Consider the following 27455-nt stretch of genomic DNA (forward strand, 5'->3'; position numbering starts at 1 on the left):
AGATCGTGATTACTTTAATCCCTTCTTTTCATGTGTAAGCTAGGGTTTACTTTTTAAAAATAATTGTTTTTTAAAAAATACAAAGTTTGACTTGATTTAGCTTAGATCTAGAGTCCAAGTGACTCAAAAAAACAATCATGGAAAGGATATCTTAAACTGATCCAAAAACAATTATGATGAGATAATAAGCCGTATATATTGGAAGGACTACTGTAGTTTTATACACGTACATGTTCTCCGTTATACGGTGGCTTCCCGTTCCGTATGGATGCCCCAGTTGGTTAAAAGGAGCCAAAAAGTAAAACACAAAGGCGGTTATGGATTTGGACGTTGTCAGTAAGTCAGGATCGGGTTACCGCTTTCGCTAGCTTTTCCGCCTTCAGGGCCATCTCCGACGGTATCTTCACCGGGTCCCTCTTCCCCCGTCGCCGCTGCGGCCGGAAGTCGAATCCCAGTGCGTCGGAGACGTCGTCGGAGCTCCACCCTGCTCGCCTCAGCGAGTCGGAGCAGTGATCCGCCTTCACAAGCAGCGCGTCCAGCGCCGCCTCGGAGTCAATCGCCGCTGTCCCCGCCTCGTCTTCGCCGTCGAACATTCCGGAGGCTGGAACGCCAACGATTTCGCTCACTTCCGAGTCGTCCCAGCCGGCCGATCGGAGTACCGATCCGACTCTGTCCAGGTAGCCGTCGACCCAGCTTGGCAGTCGCCTCGGAGATCGGATCTCCACGAACCGATCCGGCGACGCCGATCTGCAGGAGGAGGATGAGGACGAGGAGTAGGAAGAAGAGGAGTTCCGGCGGCGACGATTGGAGCTGGCATCGCTCCAAAACTCGATCCACCGCGGTGTCCTCCCGGCCACGGAGTCAAGGCTCCGCCGAGCAGGAGGCGGCGGAAGCGGGGGATTTGGGGATCGGATCAGATGCGGCCGCGAATCGGAAACGGTGTGGAAAGCGGGCTCCCTTTGGAAGAAGTCGGCGAGGTCGAGGCCGCAGCAGAATACTTTGTGCTCGTCGACATAGAACACGGGATTGCCGGCGAGGCACGGGGTGGCGGGGAGGTAGCAGCGGTCGAAGAGTGGGATGAGAAGCGGGGCACGGCGAAGGGCGGCGCGGGCGTGGCGGAGAGCTCGATCGGAGTCCGCCGGGCAGGCCCCCCGCGATTTCGGCCAGAGCGCGCCGCGAGCGACTTGGAGTGAAGCGGCGGCGAGGGGTAGGTCTAATCTGGCGCGGAGGAGGAGGCGGCGACGGCCGGGAGCGGCATCCGGGCAGCGCCAGTCAGGGAAGCCGGGAGCGGAGGGAAGGCCGAGGACCAGAAGGGCGCGAAGGTCCGGTGGGAAGGATAGGCCGAAGTCGGCCTCCAGGCGCGCGAGCTCAACATCGGAGAGACCGGGGAGGACAGGAATGGAGGCGGCGCGGAGGCAGGCGAGGATGGATTCCGCGAGGGGGCGGAAAGATAGTAGGCCGCCGCGATGGGAGACGGAGAACGAAGGGGAGGAGGGCGCGGAGGCTGCGGCGCGGGCCGAGAGACGGCGGAGTCCGGCGGCGTGGGCGGTGGCGAGGCCGGCCATTCGTCTGTCAACATCCACCATGGCCTCGTTTAAATGAGCGCATAGAAGAGCTGGTGGGTGCTCTGTTTCTTCGGAGGATAGATGCGGCCGCATCGTATATATACGGGAGAAGCACACCAACGGAGTGGTGGACCACCCGCCGACCCAGGTAGTGATGCTTCTTTTTAGCTAACTGTTAATTAATAAATTATCATAAGTACGTAGTTTTACATCTAAAAAGCTTTAGATTGACATATTAATCACGACAAATTATGAAAATTTCACATAATTAAAGAAACATTAATTATCATTAATTGTTCAAATATATTATTTTGTCCCACACACTAATCATAGACAGCCTTCGAACCCATCACACTGGAATATTTAATTCCAGCATTTCAATTATGCCTTGTGTGTTTCCTTCACTTCTTTAATTGTGGTCTGTGGATCTTCATGACCAGCCAATTTATATTGTTCGTATTTACCAAAACAACGACATCATTTTCAATTGGACAATGATTTCACAATCATCAAATTTATTAGAGGTTAATTAATAATTTGTCATGCACCTTTTTGCATGAATTAATTTCATGGTGTGTAATATCACAGAAATTACGGGGTGAAAATAAATTTTATCACGCCTCTGCGGCGGTGCTATCAACATGAAATCCGAGTTCCTTTTTATTCATTTGATGGCATTTATTATTATTTTGTTCATTTATGTAGTATTTAATTTTGGTTGTTTGGTGATATTAATGTTCATTGTTTGGGGTGGGCTGGCCCAATGGGCCACCCAGAGTCTATCCATTGACTATTTTAATTTATTGCATGATCTATCCATGCTTAATAATGAGTTAGGTTTGGATCGGATTTCGCCGGCAGTGGAACCCCTAACATTATGAGGTTCCATCGGTAGAGATAGAAGATATCGTCCATTGTTTCACGTAAAAATCACCCCTTCATGTTAGAATTTCTGGATCCGTCACTGCATGTTCCTATATCCATTAAAAGATTAGATATTTTCTATACTAATAATTATTTAGATATATATATAGTCTACTTCTAATATTAATAAAAATAGTTAATGGATTTTTTAAAAAAATCTTTAATATATATATATATATATATATATATATATATATATATATATATATATATTAATTATTTAATCGAGTATTCAGATCCGTTATCGGTAGTTCCTCCATATCCTCTTCCATTTGGATTCAGAAAAATTATCTTCCATGTTCCTTACTGTTAAATATTTAATTTATTATATCACTTTTTTAAAGAAGAGTTTAAACTTAACTATAAACTTGTTGTCTTGTGATCTAAAGATGAGTATTAAAAATATTTTTTTGTAAAATAGAGTGAGAATGCGTATAATAGATTCTTTCTCGAAACTTCATATTGACGGGATACGGGAGCTTGTGTACTAGGATGTCCTTTTATTCACTTTTTTATTGTCAAGGTTGGCAATGATAATGACAAGTACCCACATATATTGAAGCATGATGAAAATGAGGCAAGGGAAGTGAATGGTTTTAGCTTTAGGAAAATATAATCATAGTTTAGAAGGTTTTTATTTAATATACCAGGACAAACACTAAGTAGAAGCCCTATTAGATCGAAAACAAGCCTATCGACTAAAAGCATTAAGTGGCTTAAATTTGATTTATTTTTTTTAAAGAACAAATTGAAATTATAAAATGTAAATTAAAATATTTAGAAACTATGTAGATACCTAACCTTCAAATTGGATCCGACAGGCCTACTATTTAGAAAAGAAACCTTTTTTAGTCCCTCCAACTTCAAGAAATTTTACCAAGTTGGCCGTGAATTTTGACAACTCCTTTATTATTTTTTTGTTTGAGCATTTGTGTTGTAATATTTGTTATATATATTTTTAAAAATAATCGCACATAACCACATAAAAAAATCTGAGGGAGTAAAATAAAATTTTCACATCAGTGAAACTATTGGATAAAAAATCTGACAATTGTTAGGCGAACTGTAGGACCAAACTGAGAAACAAAAAACAACAGGGGCCAAAAGGTAAAGTTCCATCTGATGAACGGCTCGGATGGACCCAATTGGTATATCTCCTCTTGATATTTTGCAGCGTAATAGTAGGCCGTTGCACTTTTTGCGCCACGTGTCTGAAAAGGTCGTGCCAACTCGGAGTTCGGTCTGACCTTTTTCCTTGCCTCTTCCCTTCCTCTTCCTCTGCCTGCCTTCTCATCTCTCCATTGCATCTCCCTCCTCCAAATCAACGTGAAAAATCTTCAATGGACGACGAAGAGATTCCGACGGAGGTTTCCGACGAGCGGCAGGAGGGCTCCGGGGAGGCGACCGGCGGCAGTGATGATAGCGTCAAAAGTGTAAGTTTGCATTCGACCTCCTTCCTCCTCTCCCTGTTTCAAGATTTCTTCCATGTTTTAATCGTCTAACACTCGAGAGCCTGATTTTGCTCTGAAAACCGTAGGATTTGTTCTTTTGTTTGTGAAATTTTGTGACTGTGATTTGGAATCTGTTTCAGGAGTGGTTGTAGAAGTTTAGGGTTGCGCATGCTTCTAAAGATTTGATCGTACCGCTCTTTAACGGATGAACCCTAGGTTGAACCGACAGATCAAATCTCAACCTTTTTTTAATTAATTTATGAATACAAATGAACAAAAGAAAACACCTGACACGAGTAGCAGAGATTTAAGCCTTTTTAACACGCACACAAACACACGAATTTAAGCTGACTGATGATATAATGTTGGAATTTTACCTAATTGCGGGCTAATATTAACTAATGCTTCGTTTTGGTTGATCAAAATTGTACCGTAGAAGATGACCACGAAGTGTTAATCCATACAGTGTGATTGAGTTGGGTTAAAGCATATCTCATCTTATCTTGATGATCTTGATGTCATGGAAACCGTGTAGGTCTAAGATCCACTCTTCCTGTGTTGTGTTGTGTTGTGTGTGTGTGTGTGTGTGTGGGAATGGGTGGTTTTTGACTCATAGAAGATTGTCGAAGAAGCGAAAAACAAGAAAGAACAAGCTATGGAGAATCAAGGTAACTTTTTTTTAAAAAAAAAAAAATTGCAATTTGATTTTATCTTGTTGTAGATCTTACATGATTAACTTGGGAAGATTTTCACAGCTATGGAGAAAATACCTACTGTGTTGGTGTATTTACATCTGTTTCTTTCTCACTTTGATGGATGCACAACTTGTTTTTGATTGTTTAACAATTCCCAGATGAAGTTGTGTTTGCTTCCAGGACTATCAAGCTCTCTTTCTACCCACAAAATGGACTGATGAGAAGCATAATTTATATTTGAACTCCATGGAATCATCTTTCCTTAATCAGTTATACAACAATGAGAATGGATCAAGTGATCTCCTTGATTTTCTGCCACCAAAACCTATGAAGAAGTTAGGTTCAACTTCCAACTTCTGCCAGTTCTCTTGCCAGGTTTTAAAGCCAGATTTCTTTTTCATAGAAAATTTATGAGGGGGAGATTTTACTTTTCGATTAACCATTCACAATCCTTCTTGTTGATCGCGTGTAGTTTGACTTTCTCGGTACAAGTTCACATAACTTTGTGAGGAAAAGGACACAATTTGAGATGAAGAATGAACTCATAAATCGAGCAATGCCTTCACTCAATGCAAACACAAATCAAAAACAGGCCGACTCTTCGCACATGCCAAGACAGCATTATGCAGGAAATATTGCAGGTTCTACTTCAAACTAGTTGTGGTGACTTTAAATTTGCTCTGTTTATTTCCTTTGATATTCTTCTTCAATACGATACTGATCTCCACATGATTATTTACTATGAACACATGACTTAGAAACAGAGAAAATTACGAGCTAATTTATTTTCTCAGTACATTATGATACTAACAATATTGTAACTAAAATAAGAAACCTTGCCCATTCCATATAGCAGATACTTTTTGGCATCATATCGTGGAAAATATTACACATTGATACTAGTCAATTTTTCAACAGTACGTGTAGTTGAGTCCAACTTTATAACACTAGTTAATTTTTCGATTGAAGATTGTTGTTCGGTCATAGGTATGCTCCCTTAAGTTGATCGATACAACGAATATTCATACTTAGGCTTCTTTGGGTCAGCGTGATCCGGGCTTACGTTACCCATATTTCTGAGAAATTGTGCAAATCCCTACGTATTATGGCTGAGCGCACCCCCATGCCTTTTAATTTCCCTCTATTAAATGTCGGCCCGTGGCAAGGTGTCACGTGTCCCGCCCCCCGCCGCCGCATGCCTGACGTGATAGGAGGATATCCTTTGACAATGTGACCTTTGGTGTTTCGAATTCAAAGGCCAGATTTCTACCTAGGTTTTCGCGACCTAGATCGAACGGCTCTGGTCGGCCAACCCCGAGGCTTATAAGCCCGGCCGCATCGCCTTCTCCTCCTTCGCATTCCCGTCTTCGAGCTCTTCGGCGATACTCCGTCTCTATTCTCCGGTGATATTCTTCCTTTCCTGCTCCTCCAGCGACCTTCCAGTTAGATTCCTTCCAATCGCATATCACCTTCTTCCTCTACACTTCCCCATCTTCGAGTTTTTCGGCATTTCTTTGTCTGTGTTCCGGCGATATTCTTCCAGTAGGCTTCCTTCTCCTCGCATCCTTTCGCTGCCTTTGTTTTTTGCGATGACGAGTTCCTCACAGCTGCCTGTCGGCGTCCCTGGGCTTTGGTACACATCTACCGAGTCCAGGTTTGACGCTAACGACGCTGAGAGTCTGACAATCGCCTTTGAGTTTCCTTCTGGATACAAAGTTGTTCTTCCTTCTCCTTCCGATCGGTCAAACTCTCCGCTGCCCGGCTGTCTTTGTTTCTTTAGGGATCAGTTTACCGTCGGTCTGCGATTTCCTATTCACCCATTCTTTCTCGCCGTTTGTAAATACTTACGCATCTCCCTTCATCAATTAGTGTCGAACTCCTTTCGATTGCTATGCAGGGTAGTTGTTCTATTCCGCCTGTACGACATTCCTCTCACTCCTCGGATTTTTCACTATTTTTATTATCCGAAATTGTCTGAGCCGGGGACTTTTCTTTTCCAAGCCCGAGTGGGCTTAGTTTTCTTTGACAAAATATTGACCTCCAACAAGCATTGGAGGGATAATTCTTTTTTGTATGCCTTCCCAAGCGGTCAGACTTCCCGACCCACTGGTAGCTCGAAGTGGCGAGTCAACCTCTCTTGAAATAGTATAAGAGTCGGTCGGAATACCTCAACGCAGCTTCAATGTTGGTCGGTCAGAAATATGACATCCACAAGTTGCTGCTGAAGGGCGTCCTCTACATTTTCGGCTTGAGTCCGATCCGCACCCGACTTTCATCCAGCCTAGGTATGCGACTTATTCACTCCTTCCTTTGATTCTAACTGATTTTTCTTCCTATTTTACAGCTGAAGTCATGCTGCGCGTGCGTCTAGTCGACAAGGCCAAGCTTGCGGATGCCGCGATCAATGAGGCGACTATGGAGGAGTTGGAGAGCCGCGGTCTGCAGCTGGTCGACTCTCAAGAAGATCCACAAGACGAGAGCGAAGCGGCTCCAGTCTTGGTGAGTGGAGGGGCAGCCAGCCGAACACCTTCCTCCGAACGACTTCCGGTCATTCAAGTTGAGGGGGCGTCGAGCTCGGCCTCCTTAGGAGAGCCGCTGATCAGGTGTAAGAGGCACCGGGCGAAGTCTTCATTACGCTCCACATCCTCGGTGGCGCGGTCCGCTAAACATGTTGAAACTTCGACCCCCGCTCCAGTTCAAGAAACTACGACCCCCACGTCGTCTGATCGGATGCCCTCGTTATTCGGTCTGCCGCAAGGGACTCTCTGCGCGTTGCCAGTGGCTTTCATGCCACCACCATCAAAGATCAAGAAATCTGGCATCCGTCTGGCATCCTCGTCCCGACCGTCCGACCGAGCGACCTCTGCTCAATCAGCCGTGAGCGGCCAGCGCCATATAACGGTGGTTCTTCATCTTCTGACCAAGGAATGGCACAAGTCGGCTAGTGCTGAATCTCGAGCCCCCGAGCACCAAATACTTATCCAGGGGTTGCTCGCACAAATATCGGCTGACACCCGAGCCCGTGCAGCGATGATGCCTCCGAAGGCACTTGCAGAGAACCACACCCAGATGTCCACTGGGGTAAGTATTGTATTCTTCTTAATCTATCTCTGCTCAACGTTTATATTTTCCTGGTTATTCGCAGTATTGGGTAAAGAGTCTGGCCATGTGCCAGAGGCTCGCCTTTCTAGAGGAGGAAGTCAAGAAGCTGAAGGCGTCGAGCGGTCAATCCTCCGCCTCTCAGGGGCAGACGAATGCTGGGGTGGCTATGCTGCGGGCCGATCTGGCAAAAAGCACCGAGCTGCTAGAGGCCGAGCGGGGAAAGAGCGCAGAGCAGGCCTCTCTGCTGGCTCGGCATAACAAGCAAGTCAACACCTTTGATGCCAAGATCGAATCAACTAATGCGAGGAAGCTCCGGGCCATCGAAGACCTGAACCTGAAGAATAAAAAGGTTCAGGCTCTCGATAAGAAGCTCAAAGAAACTGCCCTTCGAGGCCAACTCTCCGCAAAAAATGATGAGTTGGCCACCGCGAAGGATGAGCTGGAGGCCTCCCGATCGACCTTGAAAACTTATCAAGATGTCGAGCCTAGCGGTTTGAGACTATGAAGAGGAAATACATCCGCTCGGACGCTTTCAACGACAAGGTCACCGACTGGGCACTGCGCTTGTTCGACCTGGCAATAGAAGGGACATTCTGTTAGTTAGAGCCCTAGAGCCAATCATTTGATAATTGTTATATGGACTCATTGTATCATATTCTTGTATATAAATAAAGACATTTGTTTTTTGTTATTTAACTTACTTATATTGGTGCCAAATAACTAAGTATAATAGCGTTCTTGAGTAGAGGGTTCTTACCTATATCAATTGGTTAGTTGAACCGATAGTGAGATGATATAAGGAACACTGCTCTTAATCATTCCTAGTCAAGTATTAACATTCAGGGACAATGTTAATGTGACGAGACTAGCATGTAGGTCAACTCGATGACTTGATCTCACAAGTCATGGATGTGGAGATATCAAGTTGACACATGGGTATGCATTGGAGAATGTATACTGAATGACCCGCCATGAGAAAGTATCGTGGATCGTTATATGAGTGTCATATACTTTCTCATGTGGCTATTAGTATGACTACTAGTCCTTGGACCTGAAGTCACCATGGTTCCCTACATAAGGAGTTACGTACTTTGGCTTCGTCAAACGTCACCCGTAACTGAGTGGACTATAAAGGCGATTACCGGGTATGTAATAAATTATGCGGAGGGATGTGAGTGATGTAAATGGGATCTATCCCTCCTATATGACGGGAGAGACATCGATATTCTTGATAGAGTGAGACCACTAAGTGCATGGTCATGCCCAAATGAGTCAATATAAGATATTGAGTTCATTTGATCGAGTGAGTCTACTTGGAGTTCAAGATTTAGATTGATTAGAGGATGACACGGTCTATGCCTCATATTGATCAATCTAGATGTCTAGAATAGAAGGACACTTGTCATATATTGTGAAGAGTCACAATTAGTAGTCACAAGATGATGTTGGATCTCAACATTCTTATAACTTGGGTAGTAATGATGTGTTGCTAGATACCGCTCATTACTTATGCTTCTAAATGGGTTTAGGAGCATTACTAACGTTATAAGAACCTATAGGGTCACACACAAAGGGCAATTAGATGGAGATTAGGTTCATTTGATGAACCTAAAGAATTAGGTTCATGTGATGAACCAAATTGGATTAAGAGTAATCCAAATTAGGCTAATTGAGTTGGACTCAATTTGGTTAATGTGTTAAGTGAGTCTAATTTGGACTTAGACTCATTTAATTAATTTAATTCAATGAATATAGATTCATTAAATTAAAATTGACTTGAACCAATGGTTAGATTAAATCAACCAAGGGAGAGAAGTGGTCAAGTTTGACTTGACTTGAGAGGAAGATGAAGGGTCAAGTTTGACTTGACCATTTGCCACCTCATTGGTGAGTTGGCATTAAGTGGCTAATGGTGATGTGCCACATCATCAAGGCTAGCACATGTGTGTGCCACCTTATGAGGGAGATCAAGAGTTTTTGACTCTTGAAATTCCATGGAGTATATAAACCTTTTCCAAAGGTGGCCGGCCACTTAAGTGGAGTTACAACCTTGAATTGATTTTTCATTCAAGTCATCTTCTTCCTCAAGCTCTTCTCTTCTCCCCCTCTCCTCCCTTGGTCGAACCCTAAAAGGTGCTAGCACACCTTTTTGTTTGGTCTCTCCATCTCTTGCTTGTGTGGATACACATAGAGGAGTATCTACTTTGATACTCTCGAGATCCGGCGACGAACCTTGGACGAGCGGGATTGCGAAGGGCTTCGCATCAAGGGTAAAACTCTTATCTTGTAGATCTAAAGTAGATCTAGGCATAGAAAACTCGTATGTGAAAGTTTTACGTAATTTTATTTCTTCTCATGGATCTGTGGCATGGGGGTTTCGGAGTTTCCGCAATGCAAAAAGTGGTTTTTGCGGCCAGAAAAATCCAACACGTTCGGCCAACTCCAAGCAGACGGCTACGTCTCTGTTGTTTTATCGAGTAAGGTCATCAGTCGGAACAAGTTGACTGAATTGCTGCCCGATGATGTCTTAGATTACCTTGAGTGAGGTTGAGAGTTTCGCCTTTGTAAAATTTTGAAGTTTCAATGAATGTTTATCCGTTCGGCTAAGCGTTATCTTCTTCTAGTATTTGTTTTTTTCAACTCGTCTTTCGAACATTGCATAAGCTCGTGGCCTCGTGATTCCTCCGATCGGCAACGACTAGTCTATCCAGTCGATCGATCCGTTTTGTTCTTAGGATTGCTCATTATGATTCTGTGACCTTCCGATTGGTGATGGAAGTATTTTGAAGAATAGTCCCGAACGGTCACTCTATTTTGTGGTCGATCGTTCATCATTCTTGAGTTATAAGATCGTCGCTTGACCATTTATAGAGATGAGGTTTTAAGGTCGCCGCTCGACCGTTGGTGAAGACCAAGGTTTAAGGTCGCCGCTCGACCGTTGATGAAGACGAGGGTTTAAGGTCGCCTCTCGACCGTTGGGAAAGACGAGGGTTTAAGGTCGCCGCTCGATCGTTGGGGAAGACGGGGGTTTAAGGTCATCGCTCGACCGTTGATGTAGACCAGGGTTTAAGGTCGCTACTCGACTGTTGGGGAAAACGAGGGTTTAAGGCCACCGCTCGACCGTTGATGTAGACCAGGGTTTAAGGTTGTCGCTTGACCGTTGATGTAGACTAGGGTTTAAGGCCGTCGCTCGACTGTTGATGTAGACCAGGGTTTAAGGTCGTTGCTCGACCGTTGATGTAGATCAGAGTTTAAGGTCGTCGTTCGACTGTTGGGGAAGACACATCTGAAGAGTAGCATTCTTCGCTTTTATTCATATTTGTCCTGCGTTCAGGAAACATACAAAAATACATGTATTCACTCGCGCACCTCTCATTCAGCCCTATAGGGTTGGAGATAATTCGCGCTACACGACCTCTCGAGCTACCTTCCCTCCTCATCCTCCAAGTAGTAGGCGCCTGAGTGAAGCTTTTACACGACCTTGAAAGGTTCCGCCCATGGGGCTTCGAGCTTGGTGACGTCGCCAACCGGCTTCACCTTCTTCCTCACGAGATCACCCTCCGATTGTAGTTCTGTTTCATCCGTTGCCGGTACGCAGTTAGCCGAACAACTACTTTAGCTCGCATTTTGTCCACCAAGTCGAGCTCCATGAGCCTCTGTTCAACGTTTCCTTCATCGTAGTACTGCACCCGATCGGATTCTACTCCGACCTCCACGGGGACGACTACTTCGCCGTCGTATACCATGTGGAAGGGGGTTACACCGGTCCCCTCCTTCGGGGTCGTGCGAAGGGCCCACAACACATTGGGGAGCTCATCGACCCAGTTACCTCCGGCGTGGTCGAGCCGAGCGCATAGAAGTCTGAGGATTTGTCAATTGGCAACTTTGGCTTATTTGTTGCTCTGGGGGTAAGCCATAGAGGTGAAGGCCTGCTCGATGCTATAGCACAGACCATTCTCTGAGCCTTTGACCGGCGAATTGTCTCCCATTATCTAATATGAGCCGGCGTGGGATGCCGAACCGATATATGATGTTCTGCCAAACAAATTTAATGACCATATGCTCAGTTATTCTTACAAGTGGCTCGGTTTCCATCCACTTTAAGAAGTAGTCCACAGCGACGAGCAAAAATCTCCACTAACCTGTCGCCATAGAGAATGATCCAACGATATCCATGCCCCATTGGTCGAACGAGCAAGATATTGTGGACACATTCATTTCCTCGGTTGGTTGGTGCGGAAGGTTGTGATACTTTTGGTAGGACAAGCAGATGGCTATCGTCCAAGCGGTGTCTTCTTGGAGGGTCGACCAAAAATATTTGGATATGAGTATCTTTCGAGCTAACGCACGGCCGCTCGGATGGCCTCCGCAGGAATTGGTGCACCTCCCGCAGATGTATTTGACATCTTCCGATCCGACGCATTTGAGTAGGGACCTGGAGAAGACTCTCTTATAACTCCCGATCGCAGAAACTCTATCAGAGCCGTCATCCAGTCGTTCGGGAAGGTCATTCCTTCAATTCAGTCAATATGTGCCACGAGCGAGACCTGTTCGATCAGCTGCCCTATGACGATTGGTGATAACGAACTGACAAATTTTGCCAACTTATCTGCCATCTGGTTCTCTAATCGGGGGATCTTTTGTATAATGACCTCCTGAAAGTTGGTCTGCAGCTTTTCGAAGGCTTCCGCATAGAGCTTGAGTCGGGCATTGCTTATCTCGAACCTCCCGGATAACTGTTGAGCGGCCAACTGAGAGTTCAAGTGGATAAGGACTTCAACAGCTCCCACATGTCGGGTTGCCTGTAGGTCGGCTATCAATGCTTCATACTCAGCTTCATTATTGGTGGCGCGGTAGTCAAGCCAAACGGTAAGTTGCATCTGGTCTTCCCATGATGAGATGAGCAATATGCTGATTCTGCTACCTTGCCGAGTGAACGAACCGTCAACATATATCTTCCACGTTGCCTCCAGTTCTACATTCTGGACCTCTATGACAAAATCCGCCAAGGCTTGAGCCTTGATTGTCTCTCAAGATTGATATTGTATGTCGAATTCGCTCAGCTCGGCCATCCATTTGATTAGTCTTCTTGATACCTCGGGGTTGAGGACCCGTCCCAAGGAGTTGTTAGTCAGCACGATGATTGAGTGTGGGAGGAAATATGGACGAAGCCTCTAAGCGGCGAGAATCAAAGCATAAGTTAATTTTTCCAGACCGGTGTAGCGAGACTCTGCATCCTTCAATATATGACTTAAAAAGTATACATGTTATTGCTCTTGGTCGTTCTGCCTAACTATAGCCGACCCAACCTCATACTCGTTGGATGATAAATAGATCTAGAGTGGCTCACCAACAATTGGCTTAGTTAATACAGGCAAGGAGTTAAGATATTCCTTAAGCTCTTCCAATGCCCGATTACACTCGGTGATGATATAACTCAGGAAGCGCTCACTCTTTGCGCCGAACAGACACTTACTCGGATTTAGTTTTATTCCATAAGCCCTCAACGTTCGGCAGGTCTCCTCGATATCTGCGTATCGGTTAGCAGCTCGGAGACATTTTATTAATATGTCATCGACTTATACCTCCATATTACGGTCAATCTGCTGTCAAAATACCTTGTTCATCCGCCTCTGGTAAGTGGCTCTAGCATTCTTGAGTCCGAACGGCATGACGTTGTAGCAGTACACTCCCCCTTCATCGATGCTCATTTCGGACGAGCTTGCTTCGTTTTCGTCGTCTTGATAGCTTGCTATTAACGCAAGTCCGGATAAGGCCTCATTCTCTGATTCAAACGATGTTTCGTTCCATGTTGCCTTCAGGTTTTTATGCATGTTCGCTTGGATGGGCTTCTTGTTCTTTCCTTTATCCTTGTTCTTCAATTTGTGGCAGTTGTCTTTAACGTGCCCTTCTTCATCGCAGTGGTAGTATATGATTTTTCTTCTCTTTCTACCCTGCAGATGGTTAGATTTTCTAGATTTAAATAACTTTTTAAATTGATTTACCATCATCGTTGTTTCCTCGTCGTAGAAAGAAGATTCTGACTCTTGTTCATCCATCTTCGCCTTGAGAGCAATATTGTGCTTCGGCCCCTTCTTTAAATCTGCACATCTCGATTCATGGACTTCAAAAGTTGAAAATAACTCTTCTAAGGTAACAGATTCTAAATCCTTAGAGATATTATAGGCATCTACTAATGATGCTCAATTCGTATTTCTAGGGAAAGTATTAAGAGCGTACCTTAGCGAATCTCGGTTGCTTACCTTTTCTCCGAGATTCAAAAATCTGGTGATGAGCTCTTTAATCCTCGAGTGAAGGTGTGCAATGGTTTCGTCTTCTTCAAATCGAAGGTTGGTGAGCTGGTTGCGAAGTAAGTCCCGTCTTGTGAGCTTGGCTTCGGACGTCCATTCGTGCAGCTCAAGAAACTTCTGCCAAAGCTCATTTGCTGAGTTGTAGGGGTCGATCCGATGGACTTCTTGCGCCGGTAGGACGCTCAGCAGATGGAACTCTGCTTTGTCGTTTGTCACGTAGTCGACCTGCTCCTTCTTTGTCCACTGGTATTCTATCTTACCTTCGGGTATTACAAAACCGAACTTCATTATTAAAAGTAATTCAAAATCGGTTTTAAAGAATACCTGCATTCTCTTTTTCCAACTCATGAACTCCCCCTCGAATTTCGGTGGATATATGCTTGGTCCGTCCATCGATTCAGTGCTTCGATCGGTGGTTAGTCCTCCTGAATCGTCCTTGCTCTGATACCACTTGTTAGGACCCTTGGCGTCCGACTAGAGGGGTGAATATCCCTGTACAAAAACAAACAAAAGTACCTTCCTCGGCTTATAACTTAAACAAACACTTGCATAAAAATAAAAGATAAACTAAAAAGATGAGGCTCACAGATTTACTTGGTTACAACTGGGAAGGTTGTTAATCCAAAGCAGTTGAATCGCACTAAGAATCTCTTTCAGGTGGAGAAGCCTCTTACAGCAATGGACGCATAGAAAAAGAAAGCTAAGCAAAACAGAAAGCGTCTACAAGTGTTGTTGCACTATTTCTTGTTGTTTAGAAGCTTTGGGAGCAAGGCTGCTTATATAGTCTTGCTCGGGGTGTCTCAAAGGGTTCCAGACGCTTGGAGTGAGATAAAATTCTATCCCCGATGCGTCGGTCAAAGTCCACGTCGATCTTGATAAAATTTTAGTTCCAAGCGCCCCGAAGGGGAAAGTCAACATTTTGTTGACTTTCTCTCCGGGCCTCCAGCTTCGACTCCGCTTGCTTCGGTCCGAGTCTTCCGCTTCGGCTCCGCTCGCTTGGATGATTTTAACCATCCGGAATAGGGCTTACCCGAACCCAACTTCCAGCCTTCTCGAGCAAGCTTCCGCTCCTGGCTTCTCATCCCTTAGAAACGTCGCGCGCCTCTCCTTCTCGTCCGCCCGCGTACTCTTCCGCAGCTCCTCGTCCCTCAGACGCATCGAGCCCGTCAACTCTCTCTCGTGTCATCCTTCTCGCTAGCTGCGTCTTTTACCCGACACTCTGTGCTCCTAAGTTCCTGTACACTTAAACATAAGGTTAAATATAACAAGACCTAACCTAACTTATTTGATAACATCAAAATAACCTTGGGGTACCAACACATTTAACTCAAACTTTAATTAGCTACATAATGTGTCTTCTTTTGCCTAACTCATTGTGCGCATAATATGATACTTTATATGAGTTATATATTAGTTTATAACTCACAACAGCCTTAATCAGCCACATAAGTCATATAATGTCTTCCTTTGGAACGACATATTTTGTGTATGATCTGAACAAAACAAAAATTTTATTTTATAATTGTAAGTTAACTTAAACGTATATCTTATATAAAAGTAATATTCTTTTGGGCCGATTATTTTTAGCATAAATATACATCTATCAATACAAAATATACTAAACTTACATAAGGTAATTTTTTTTTTAACTGATACAATAGTTCAACTTAATAGGACGTACATTTTAAAGATAGAACTAAGAAAACATTCAAAACTATAATCGAACATATAATCATTTAATCAACTTTAATATTTTAAAATTAGATTTATTAATTAATATCATATAATAATCAATTGAAGCATTTTTAATCTATTATTCCAATTGATCCAGAAACTTACATTATATTATTATTTAATGGGTTTAATCTAGTTATGCAATGCATTAATCGATTCACATGCATTGCACTTAATCATGTAATCCAATAATCGATCGATTCGCATTCATACATTGGGCTGTTTCATGTAAAATCACTCTTTTAATAGATTACAAAGCAAACTTAATCATGAAAACGATCTTAATCGATCACCCTTTAACCTTTTAATCGATTAGAAATCATTGATAGTCAGTTCTATCTCAAGTTTAAGGCTGTTGATTGATTAGACATCAATCCCAATCAATTGAAAGTATCAATTGATTGGTTGATCAATTCTAATAGAATCTATCACGATTTCAACTTGTTAATCGATTAAAAAAAATCTAATAGATTAATAACATTTTTTTATAGTGGCTCGAGGTTTTTAATTGATTGGAAAAATTCTCAATCGATTGACGGATCATTTCCAATCATTTTTGTATTCGATTTTAAAGTGTTTAATCGATTAAACATCTATGATCGAACTTGTAATCGACAAGAATTGATCCGTATTCGATCCTCATTAGCCAATTGATTACCAAACTAATTGAATCGATTAAGGTCAATTGATCGATTACGTCAATCGATTCCAGATGATTTTGTTTGTAATTTTGGACTTGGTAATAATTAGGCTTGATAATCCATTGTCCGACCAAGGCAATCAATTACACAATCATGATTTGACCTAAAATTAGATCAAATGTGGTGGTTTTCAACAAAGAAGTGACGATTCACTCGCTGGTCTTCACGTTCTTCATGAAAACACACAAAACTCGATAACAGATGCATTAATTAGAGATTAATACGATTGAGCAAAACGTTGGCGTTTCACAGCTCGACGAATAATGATCATTAAACGATCATTAACGTTGCCTATTGGTCTGAGCTCCTATATAAAGAGACTGTGACTACAGGTAAAAGGTTACACAAATAAAAAAGAAGCAATCGCTCTCCACCTCTGTTCCCTTCCTTCTTTGTCGTGCAAGTGCAACTCTTGCTCGGTGGAGTGCCCGTGATAACAGTCGGATACTACTCAGTTCGTTGTGACCATCAGTGCTAGTGGAAATCACGGTTAACCGTTGTATTCTGGGAAACAGACGACCCAAGTAAACCTCCAAGCATAGCCGGAGGTGGGGTGAATCTATTTTAAGGAAATTGCGACCATCACAGGCCTTAGTCCATCGCCCGCTCAGTCTCTCTGCCCGGCCAGCTGCTCGCTCACTTGATCGACCACTCGACTTTTTTGCTTGTCCGATCGCCCATTCACTCATTCGCTCGGTTGCAAGCTTGCCCGACCGTTCACTCATTCGGTCACTCTGCTGCTTTGTCCGACCGGCCGAATACTCCCTCGGCCGAATACTCCCTCAGCCACTCGCTCCCTCGGTCGTTCTCTCGCTCGGCCACTCACTCGCTCGACCACTCGTTCGCTTGGCCACTCACTCACTTGACCACTCGCTCGCTCGGCAACTCGGCCGCACATTCACTCGACCTCTTGGGTTGCTCAGCTTCTCAATCTGCTCAGCTGAACCACCCGGTCAGTTGCTCTACTTTACCCGATTGACCGCTCTGTTCGGTCGGACTCTCAGTTCGATCGATCTGCTCACTTAACTGATCTACCACTTGGTTGACTTTGTCTGATCTACTACATAGCCCAATCGGCTATACTGCCCACTTGCTCAGTTTGCCCTCTCGACCTCTCTATATGCTCGATCAGTCTGCACTCAGCACTTGGCAGAAACTAGCCCCCATTGGGAACCTGAGATTATCAGCTCAGATTATTTCAACAGATAAGTTGAATTCAATTTTATGTATCTAAATTCAGCTAATTCCCCAGAATCTCCGATAGATTGTCTAACCATCTTAAAACAGATTTGGTTCTGTTGAGATGACCATAGAACAAAGTGTTGAGGTACAACAGACTCAACACATGAAGGCCCCTCTGGCCCGATTAAAATTATGTCAATCAATTATAGAGAAAATCCAGAGAAATTCAGTGGACTGAACTTCAAAAGATGACAACAAAATATGCTCTTCTACTTAACCACACTCAATCTGACTCGATTCTTGACCGAATACCCTTCCTAGCGTGCTAAGGATACTGATGCACAGACCATTAGTGTAGTAGAGGCATAAACTCATTCTGAGTTCCTTTGCCGAAACTACATCCTCAATTGCTTTGCCAACTCGCTATATGCTATGTATAGCATGAAGAGAACGACTAAGGAGCTATGGGAGTCCCTGGACAAGAAGTACAAGACAGAGGATGTTGGGGCTAAGAAGTTCATTGTGGGCCGATTGTTGGACTACAAGATGGTTGACTCCAAGACAGTGATCAGCCAAGTCCAAGAGCTTCAGGTGATCTTGCACGAGATCTACTCAGAAGGGATGGTTCTGAGTGAAACCTTCCAAGTGGCTACTATCATTCAAAAGTTGCCACCTGGCTGGAAGAGTTTCAAGAACTACCTGAAGCACAAGCGGAAGGAGATGAATGTCAAGGAACTCATTGTTAGACTTCGCATCGAGGAAGACAACAAGAGTTCAGAGAGAAAGCTGTTCTCTCAGACTACTGTGAAAGCCAATGTGGTCTAACATGGTTAAAACTCGAAACGGAAGAACCCCAAGTCTTCCAAGATGGGTAGGGATGACAATTTCACCCGAACCCGATGGAGGATCCGATACCCGACCCGAATGGAGGAGGGTATGGAGGGACTATCAATACCCGATACCCGACCCGAATACCCGATTAGATAATATATATACATATATTAAAGAAAATTTTAATACTTTACATCAACTATGCAATTACAATAGGGGCTATTGCAAAATTTTTTGGGTGTAATTGCAAAATTTACTTGCCAAACTCCAATTTGTGCCAAAACATAAAGATAGTTCATGTAAAGTGTTTGGATAGAAAGAAGAAAAATTAAAACTATAGAAAATATTCGATCCTTTAATGGGTATGGGTATACCCATCGGAGATCCTATACCCGATGGGTATGGGGACGGAGGATATAGAATCCGACCCGAACCTGACCCATTGCCATCCCTAAAGATGGGACCTAGAGGAGGCATCAGCAGAAGAAGTTCTCTGGGAAGTGCTTCAGCTGTGACCGAATTGGTCACAAATATTCGGAGTGCAGAAAGTCGAAGAAGAAGCAAGAGGTAAATCTGAACGAGAAATCAAAAATGGACGACCTTTGCGTCGTGGTCTCTGAATTGAACCTGGTAGGTTCAAACCCGTGGTAATGGTGGATTGATATTGAAACCACCAGACATGTCTGATGCAATAAGGAGCTGCTCCACAATTTTGAAAAAGTTAATGGAGATAAGTTGTTAATGGGGAACTCAGCGACCTCAGACATCATGGGCCAAGGAAAAGTGGTGCTGAAGATGACCTTGAGCAAGGACCTTACACTGAACAATGTGTTGTATGTTATGGAGATTCGAAAGAATCTAGTATCCGGATCACTATTAAGCAAGCATGACTTTCGCATTGTCTTTGAGTCAGATAAAGTTGTACTGTCCAAGAATAGAATATTTGTTGGAAGAGGCTATGCATATGATGAGTTGTTCAAGTTCAATGTAATGACCATTAAGCCTAAGATAAATAAAAATGAAAACTCTTACACTTATATGCTTGAGTCTTTTTTTTTTTTGCATACTAGAACATGTTAACTATAATGTATTGCGTAGATTAATAACTATGTAAAACATACCTATATTTCACCTTAACCCAAAACACAAGGGTGAGATTTGTGTTGAAGCAAAATTGATAAAGCCATCCTTTCAACATGTTGAGGAAGTAATGAACCATTCGGTCTAATTCACACCGACGTGTGTGACCTCAAAGGTACTCCAACATGTGATAGGAACAAATACTTCATTACTTTTATAGACGATAACATAAAATATTATTATGTGTATCTTCTCAAAAGTAAGGATGAAGCTATAGAGAAATTTGCTCTCTCTAAGAATGAGGTTGAAAACCAACTTAATAGAAAGATTAATGTGGTTCAAAGTGACCGAGACAGTGAATATGTATCACCGTTCGCTGAGTTATGTACTGAATATGGAATCAGACACGAAATAACAACTCCTTATACTCCTCAGCAAAATAGAATTGTTGAGCATAAGAATCGAACTCTAAAAGAGATAATAAATGTTCTTCTATTAAGCTTTGGACTATCAGAGTTCATATGAGGGAGCTATGTTAACAACTAATTACGTTTTAAATAAGGTATCTCGTAAGAAAATAGATAAGAGACCTTATGAGTTGTAGAATGAAAGACAATCGTCCTATAAATATTTACGAATATGGAGGTGTCTTGCCAAAATGTTGGTGCTTGATCCGAAAAGGATTAAGATAGAACCAAAGACTGTTGATTGCATATTTATTGGATATGCACATAACAGCAGTGCGTATCAATTTTTTTGTATGAGTTATAAATATCGGATATACACAAGAACTCGATAATATAATCGAGAAATACCTTGTTCTTTGAGCATGTGTTTCCATATAAGACCCGGGAGGATGGTAGCTTCTCAAAACGGGCATATGAAACACAAGGTGAAGAAGATGATGGACCAGTTGAGGTTGAGCCTAGACGGAGTAAAAGAGCTTGGGTGGAAAAAACCTACGAATCATATTTTATTACTTTCATGTTGGAAAGTGAGCGCCGAAGTTACTCTAAAGTTGTAAGCTCTTCTGACGGACCTCACCGGAGAAAGACAATTGCATCTGAGATAGAATCTATCTTGCAAAATCACACTTGGAAACTTGTGGATCTTCCTTCTGGAAGTAAACCACTAGGTTGCAAGTGAATTTTCAAGAAGAAAGTAAAATCAGATGACACAATTGATAAGTATAAGGCCAGATTGGTAATCAAAGGATACCAACAGCTAGAATACCTTGATTACTTTGATATGTATTCTCTTATGTCGAGAATAACTTCCATTAAAGTATTGTTGGTTATAGTCGCTCTATTGAATCTCGAAATACATCAGATGGATGTAAAGACATCTGATCCTGTCCGAGAGTCGAGTCGATGGACACTGGGGAGATGACGCTCACGTTGACTGGATGTAGACTAAAGATGACGTGGACCTCGAACGAGCTAAGCCTGCAACCACAAGTCGTTAGTGCCAAGCCAGGGAGGGGTTCCCTGACGATGGCCCTCCGACGCTCAAGTCAGTCACCGTCGATAAGCGAATGAAGTAGAGAATAGAAAAAGAGCAGCAGCGTATCTGTAGCTACAGTAATGAACATATCTCCAATGAAGCTTTGGGGCTCCTTATACAGGCCCCCGGGAGCGCGCATGTACGCTTGTCGAGGCGTGCACGCTTCTCAAAGCTTACCGTGAAAGGATGTGTTAGTAAAGCGTCCCTGATACCATACCTTAACAGCCCGAGCATATCTATGACAAGACAGCGGAAGCTTCTATCGTACGATCCTCCGCCTGACCATGTCGTCTGCCAGTAGCGCGAGTTCCCAGAAGGATATCACCAGCTGCTCCTTTTGTCCGTTACTAGGCCGAGCGGGGAAGCCGCTCGGCCAATCTGTCGTCCGGCTGATATCACGACTGGGTCGAGCGAGACGCCCGCTCAGCCAATGGTCTGCTATCCTGGCTCCGTCTTGTCAAGCGAGTGAGGGAGCGATACTTGGTCAGGGATGTGTTCGCTATTCGGCCGAGCGGGACGGCTGCTCGGCCTCCATTCAACCATACTTGAGCCTTTTGAGCGTCGGAAGCTTGGTATCTGGCCGAGCTGTCGTAGTGTCGGGTCGGGTATCCCCCGCGCCGATCTGGCAGATGGGTCACTCGATCGGACGAATTCCCCAATCTTTCTAAACGGGGATTTAGAAAAGAAAATCTATATAGAGTAACCTGAGGGGTTTTCTATGTCAGGACAGAAAAACAAGGTTTATAGACTGGTGAAGTCGTTATATAGCTTGAAACAAGTACCAAAGTAATGACATGAGAAATTTGATAATACTATGAAGGAATGTGGATTTAAGATTAATAAATGTGATAAATGTGTCTACATGAAAGTCACAGAGAATGATTACGTCATCTTATGCCTATATATAGATTATATACTTATCATTGGGAGTAATGATAAGATAATTAAATTCACTAAAGATATGTTGAACTCAAAATTTGACATGAAAGACATGAGCTTAACTGATGTGATTCTAAGAATCAAAATTCTTAGAACAACAGCAGGACTTGTTCTTAGTCAGTCTCATTACGTGGACAAGATTCTTAAGAAATTCACCAAGGGTGATACTGCATTGGCATGAACGCTGATATATATGAGTCAACATCTATCAAAAAATTAAGATAAAGGTATCTCTCAGATAGAGTACTCTCGAGTGATTAGAAATTTAATGTACCTAATGAGTTGTACATGACCAGACTTGGTACTGAGTAGATACACCAGTAATCTCGGTGTTGAGCACTGGAAAGGGATAACAAGAGTATTGAGGTACTTGAGGTATACTCGTGAATATGGACTGCATTATATGAGATATCCTGTTGTGATCGAAGGATACAACCATGTGAGTTGGCTATCTGACATAAAAGACTCTAAATCTACGAGTGGATATGTATTCACTTTGGAAGGTGCAACCATTTATTGGAAATCTTCTAAGCAAACGGTAATAACCAGAACCACGATGAAATCTGAGTTTGTGGCTCTTGACAAATATGGTAAAGAGGCTGAATGACTACGTTAATTCTTAGAAGATATTCCGAGATGGCTGAAACCTATGTCGTCAATTTGCATATATTGCGATAATCAATCAGTAATCGGTCGGGCATATAACCATCTGTATAATAGGAAGTCTAGACATATACATTGTAGACATAATATCATTAGACAACTACTCTCAACGGGAGTTATCATTGTTGACTATGTGAAGTCAAAGGATAACCTAACAGATCTATTAACCAAGGAGTTAAACAGAGAGTTGTCAGCGATCAGTGCAAAGGACATCCAACCTATGCTGGCTGGAGATCCCAAGAACTAGTTTCAAAAGGACAACTAATTTTTACTGACTAGACATACTATGGGGGATAACCCAATAAAACAGTGACTATATCATAGTAAGCCGATGGGTTTTTATTAATCAAGAAGAGTAGATGGGTACTCTCGAGATATCACCTATGTGAGAAAGAAATGGGACAGCTTTGAAAAGAATTGAAGGTACAATTCTTAGAGCTTTCTCACAGAACCAGATGTGTTCATGGCCAAGAACAAACACACTCATGAGAACTGAGTTGTATCAGGAACAGTCTTGGGTAAGATTTGACAATGGTTGCACAAATGGCAGAACAGTTCAAGAACGTCGTGTCTACTGTTAGCCAGTAAGTAAACAGATCTTCACAAGAGAAGGTTCAAAGGGTAAAACCTACTTATCCTATACTGGACTCAACTGCTGAATGTTTTCACATACTATATTTCCATTCATGTGGGGGATTATTGGATATATGTGATGTTAATGGAGAAGAGGTGGAATGGGAAAGATGTTTCATTGTGAATGAGACTTTAGTCCCACATTGGAAGTTTCAAGGTATTTTAGTTGGTTTATATTGATTCACATGTATTGATGATGTGAACAAATACATGGGGAGAGGCTCTCTCTCATGCGTGGGTGCGCAAGGGGTGCAAATCTAGGGCCCGAATTGCACTTAACCAAGTTGACTCGTGAGCGAGCATAACCTGCGCGCCGAATGTTGGATCGGTCGAGGTAAAATTTATCCAAGTAGAATAACCAACATTTTACCACATAGACCTTTTTGCTGCTTATTTAGGGTGTAATGATGCATTAATTAGAGATTAATGCAGTTGAGCGAAACGTTGGCATTTCATAGCTTGACGAATAATGATCATTAAACGATCATTAACGTTGCTCATTGGCCTGAACTCCTATATAAGGAGATTACGACTACGAAAAAGGTTACACATACAAAAAAGAAGCAGTAGCTCTCCACCTCTGTTCCCCTTCTCTTGTGTCGTGTAACTCTTGCTCGGTGGAGTGCTCGTGATAATAGTCGGGTACCACTTAGTTTGCCGTGACCATCAGTGTTTGGTGGAAATCACGGTTAGCCATTGTATCCTGAGAAATGCACGACCCAAGTAAACCTCAAAGCACAGCTGGAAGTGAGGCAAATCTGTTTCAAGGAAACTGCGACCATTGCAAGCCTCGATCCATCGCCAACCGTTCGCTCATTCGCTTGGCCTCTTCCTCCTCTTGGCTGCACACCCGTCTGACCATTCACTCGTTCGGTTGCTCTGCTGCTCTACCTGACCGGCCGAATACTCCCTCGGTCGATCTCTCGCTCACTCGGTCTCTAGCTCAGCGGCTCGCTCGACCGCTCACTCGCTCGACCACTTGCTCGCTCGGTAACTCAGCCGCACATTCGCTCGCCCTCTCGGACTGGTCAGCTTCTCAGTCCGCTTGGCTAAACCACCCGGTCGGCTACTCTACTTTATCCTATCGACCGCTCTCCCCGCTTAGCTGATCTACCACTCGGTCGACTCTACCTGATTTGCTACACAGCTCGGTCGGCTATACTACTCGCTTGGCTGGTTTGCCTGCTCAGCCTCTCTGTCTGCTCGACCAGTTTGCACTAAGCACTTGGCAGAAACTAGCCCCCGATGACCCAAGTAAACCTCAAAGCACATCTAGAGGTGGGGCGAATTTCTTTCAAGGAAATTGCGACCATCGCAGGTCTCGATCCATCACCTGTTCGACCTCTCTGTCCAGCCGATTGCTTGCTCACTCGGTCGTCCGCTCGGTCACTCGGCTTCTCAATCCATCTGACCACATGTTCGCTCATTCGCTCAGTCTCTTCCTCCGCTCGGCTGCACGCCCGCCTGACCATTCACTCGTTTAGTCATTCTGCTGCTCTGCCCGATAGGCCGAATATTCGCTCGGCCGCTCACTCGCTCGCTTGACAACTCAGTTGTACATTCGCTCGGCCTCTCGGACTGCTCAGCTTCTCAGCTCGCTCGACTGAACCACCCAGTCGGCTTCTTTACTTTACCCGATCGACCGCTCTACCCGGTCGGACTCTCTGTTCGACCGCTCAGCTGATCTACCACTCGATCGGATCTGCTTGATCTGCTACACAGCTTGGTCGGCTATACTGCCCGCTCGGCCTCTTTGTCTGCTCGACCAGTCTGCACTCAACACTTGGCAGAAACCAATCCCTGCAGATAACTTGAGATTATCAGCTTAGGTCATTTCAATAGATAAGTTGAATTTAATTTTGTGTATTTAAATTTGACCAATTCTCCATAATTTCCGAAAGATTGTCTAACAATTTCTATGAAAGCATGGCATAACAAAGTAAAACATAAACTGTAAATCATGAAGGAAATATCTAATGAACCTAAGTTTGTGAAACTTATATAAACTGTAAATCCGAAACCTAATGAACCTAAGTTTGATCACTTAAACGGGTTCTGTTCATATTCATATGTACAATTTATAAATAAACCCACCAAATATGAAATATCTCACAAAGATCTTACTATTAAAAGGATTTCTTTACAGAAGAGATACAGAGTTTGTGAAACTTATATAAATTAACATGGTTTTCTACAGAAGTCTCTGATCAGAACTTCGACATTGATTCTGAAGAACCAAGTGAAGAACAAGCGGCCAAGAGGACGAAATCCCATGCTGTGGAACCCCATGTCAAAGATGAGTAAACCTCGACTGCTTCTAGTAAATGCATTTGCAGATATTTAGCTTTCCCTAGTTCCAGGATATCGTTACTGAGTCTCTCATTTTCTACTGTGTTTGCAGACAGTTCTACTTAGGATGTTCGTAGCATTGACACCGATGAGGATCATAATATCCTCGGAAGGAAGAGAACGTTGCTTTCGACGCACATCATAATGGACCATAGTTTCAGAAGAACACCTAAGATTGTTTATCAGCCATATAATTAAGAACTAGATTGGAGATTGCAGTATTAGTTCCATATAACTTCCTATTTCTGGTCACATCCATAATGCAGTAGTCTACAATAATCTTACTCTATATGATGTAATAATTCGCAAAGCAATTGGGAGTTTACTTCGTACTTTCCTCCTTCCATCCACTGCTGCTGCAACAAGTTTTTTGTATTTCTATTGGGCCAGAAAAATACAGGCCCAATGAGAAGACTATCTCGACCCAATGTTGCCGACTGGGCCGAGATCGGCAGGCCCATTTATTGCTACTGCTTCTAGAAGTACTTTGACCTTCTTCGCCGAGGAAAATCCGCGCACACTGAGAAGTTGGACTGTGACGTCGAATCTGAATGAAAGAATCCTCTAGAATATTAACTGGAAATATTCGGTTCTAGTTTTCCAGTTTTACTCGTGTGGTCTGCTGCTGCTTCTTTATCCAGTTGGCGGACAGATGTAGCTCTCTATTCGGGCGGCCGCTTGCTGACTTGGTCGGACTTATTTGCCTGTCCGGTCGTCCGTTCGCTCATTCACTCAGTCTCTTCTTCGGCTCGGTTGCATGTTCGTTTGACAGTTCACTCATTTAATCGCTCTGTTGCTCTACTCGACTGGCCGAATATTCCTTCGGCCGCTCACTCGCTTGATCACTCACTCGCTAGGCAACTCGGTCATACATTCGCTCGGCCTCTCGGACTGCTGAACTTCTCAGCCCGCTCGACTGAATCACCCGATCGGTTACTCTACTTTACCCGATCAACCGCTCTATCTGGTCGGACTCTCTGTTTGACCGCTCTGCTCACTCGGTTGATCTACCACTCAGTCGGCTTTATCTGATCTGCCACACAGCCCGACTGACTATACTGCCTGCTCAACTTATCTGTCCCTCGGCCTCTCTGTCTACTCAACCAGTCTGTACTCGGCACTTGGCAGAAACTAACCCCTATTGACAGCTTGAGATTATCAGCTCAGGTCATTTTAACAGATAAATAGAATTTAATTTTATGTATTTAAATTTGACTAATTGTCCATAACCTCCAGCAGATTGCTTAACAATTTTGAAACAAATTCGGTTCTGTTATGATGACCATAGAACAAAGTGTTGAGGTGCTATAGACTCCATACATGAAGCCCCCCTCTGCTCCGATTGGAACTGTGTCATTCAATCACAGGGAAAAGTCAGAGAAATTTAGTGGATTGCACTTCAAAATGTGGCAACAGAAGATGCTCTTCTACTTGACCACGCTTAATCTGGCTCGGTTCTTGACTAAGGACCCTCTCAAGCGTGCTAAGGATGTTGATGCACAGATCATCAGATTTGGTTCTATCGTTATGACCATAGAATATAGTGTTGAGGTGTAATAGACTTCACACATGAAGGCCCCCTCCGCTCCGATTGGAATTGTGTCATTCAATCACAGGGAAAAGCCAGAGAAATTAAGTGGACTGAACTTCAAAAGGTAGCAGTAGAATATGCTCTTCTACTTGACCACACTCAATCTAGCTCGGTTCTTGACCAAGGACCCTCTCAAGCGTGCTGAGCGATGATGATGCACAAACCACCTGTGCAGTGGAGGCATGGACTCATTCTGAGTTC

The 27455-nt window shown here is 43.5% G+C and overlaps 2 protein-coding genes across 2 annotated transcripts; one reads left to right on the forward strand and one right to left on the reverse strand.

Moving 5' to 3' along the window:
* Positions 1-23: 23 nt before the first annotated feature.
* On the reverse strand, positions 24-2522 carry LOC121989790. Its single transcript, XM_042544039.1, has one exon. The coding sequence runs from the start codon at positions 1656-1658 to the stop codon at positions 342-344; it is 1317 nt and encodes a 438-aa protein (XP_042399973.1). The 5' UTR covers positions 1659-2522; the 3' UTR covers positions 24-341.
* Positions 2523-2764: 242 nt separating this feature from the next.
* LOC121989792 (cold-regulated protein 27-like) lies at positions 2765-25978 on the forward strand. The gene is made up of 5 exons (XM_042544041.1): positions 2765-3922; positions 4816-5010; positions 5108-5276; positions 25512-25610; positions 25716-25978. The coding sequence occupies exons 1-5, from the start codon at positions 3830-3832 to the stop codon at positions 25727-25729; spliced, it is 570 nt and encodes a 189-aa protein (XP_042399975.1). The 5' UTR covers positions 2765-3829; the 3' UTR covers positions 25730-25978.
* The last annotated feature ends 1477 nt before the right edge of the window (positions 25979-27455 follow it).

The sequence above is a fragment of the Zingiber officinale genome, chromosome 6B (assembly GCF_018446385.1).
Source record: "Zingiber officinale cultivar Zhangliang chromosome 6B, Zo_v1.1, whole genome shotgun sequence".
In the NCBI taxonomy this organism is placed as follows: Eukaryota; Viridiplantae; Streptophyta; class Magnoliopsida; order Zingiberales; family Zingiberaceae; genus Zingiber; species Zingiber officinale.

What these genes read in the sequence shown, in the direction of transcription:
- LOC121989790 (XM_042544039.1), bottom strand. Translation starts at nt 1,658, where the DNA reads ATGCGGCCGCATCTATCCTCCGAAGAAACAGAGCACCCACCAGCTCTT.
- LOC121989792 (XM_042544041.1), top strand. Translation starts at nt 3,830, where the DNA reads ATGGACGACGAAGAGATTCCGACGGAGGTTTCCGACGAGCGGCAGGAG. An exon ending in TCTGCCAGTTCTCTTGCCAG is followed by an intron (nt 5,011 to 5,107) that starts GTTTTAAAGCCA and finishes GATCGCGTGTAG; the next exon opens with TTTGACTTTCTCGGTACAAG. An exon ending in TTATGCAGGAAATATTGCAG is followed by an intron (nt 5,277 to 25,511) that starts GTTCTACTTCAA and finishes GGTTTTCTACAG; the next exon opens with AAGTCTCTGATCAGAACTTC.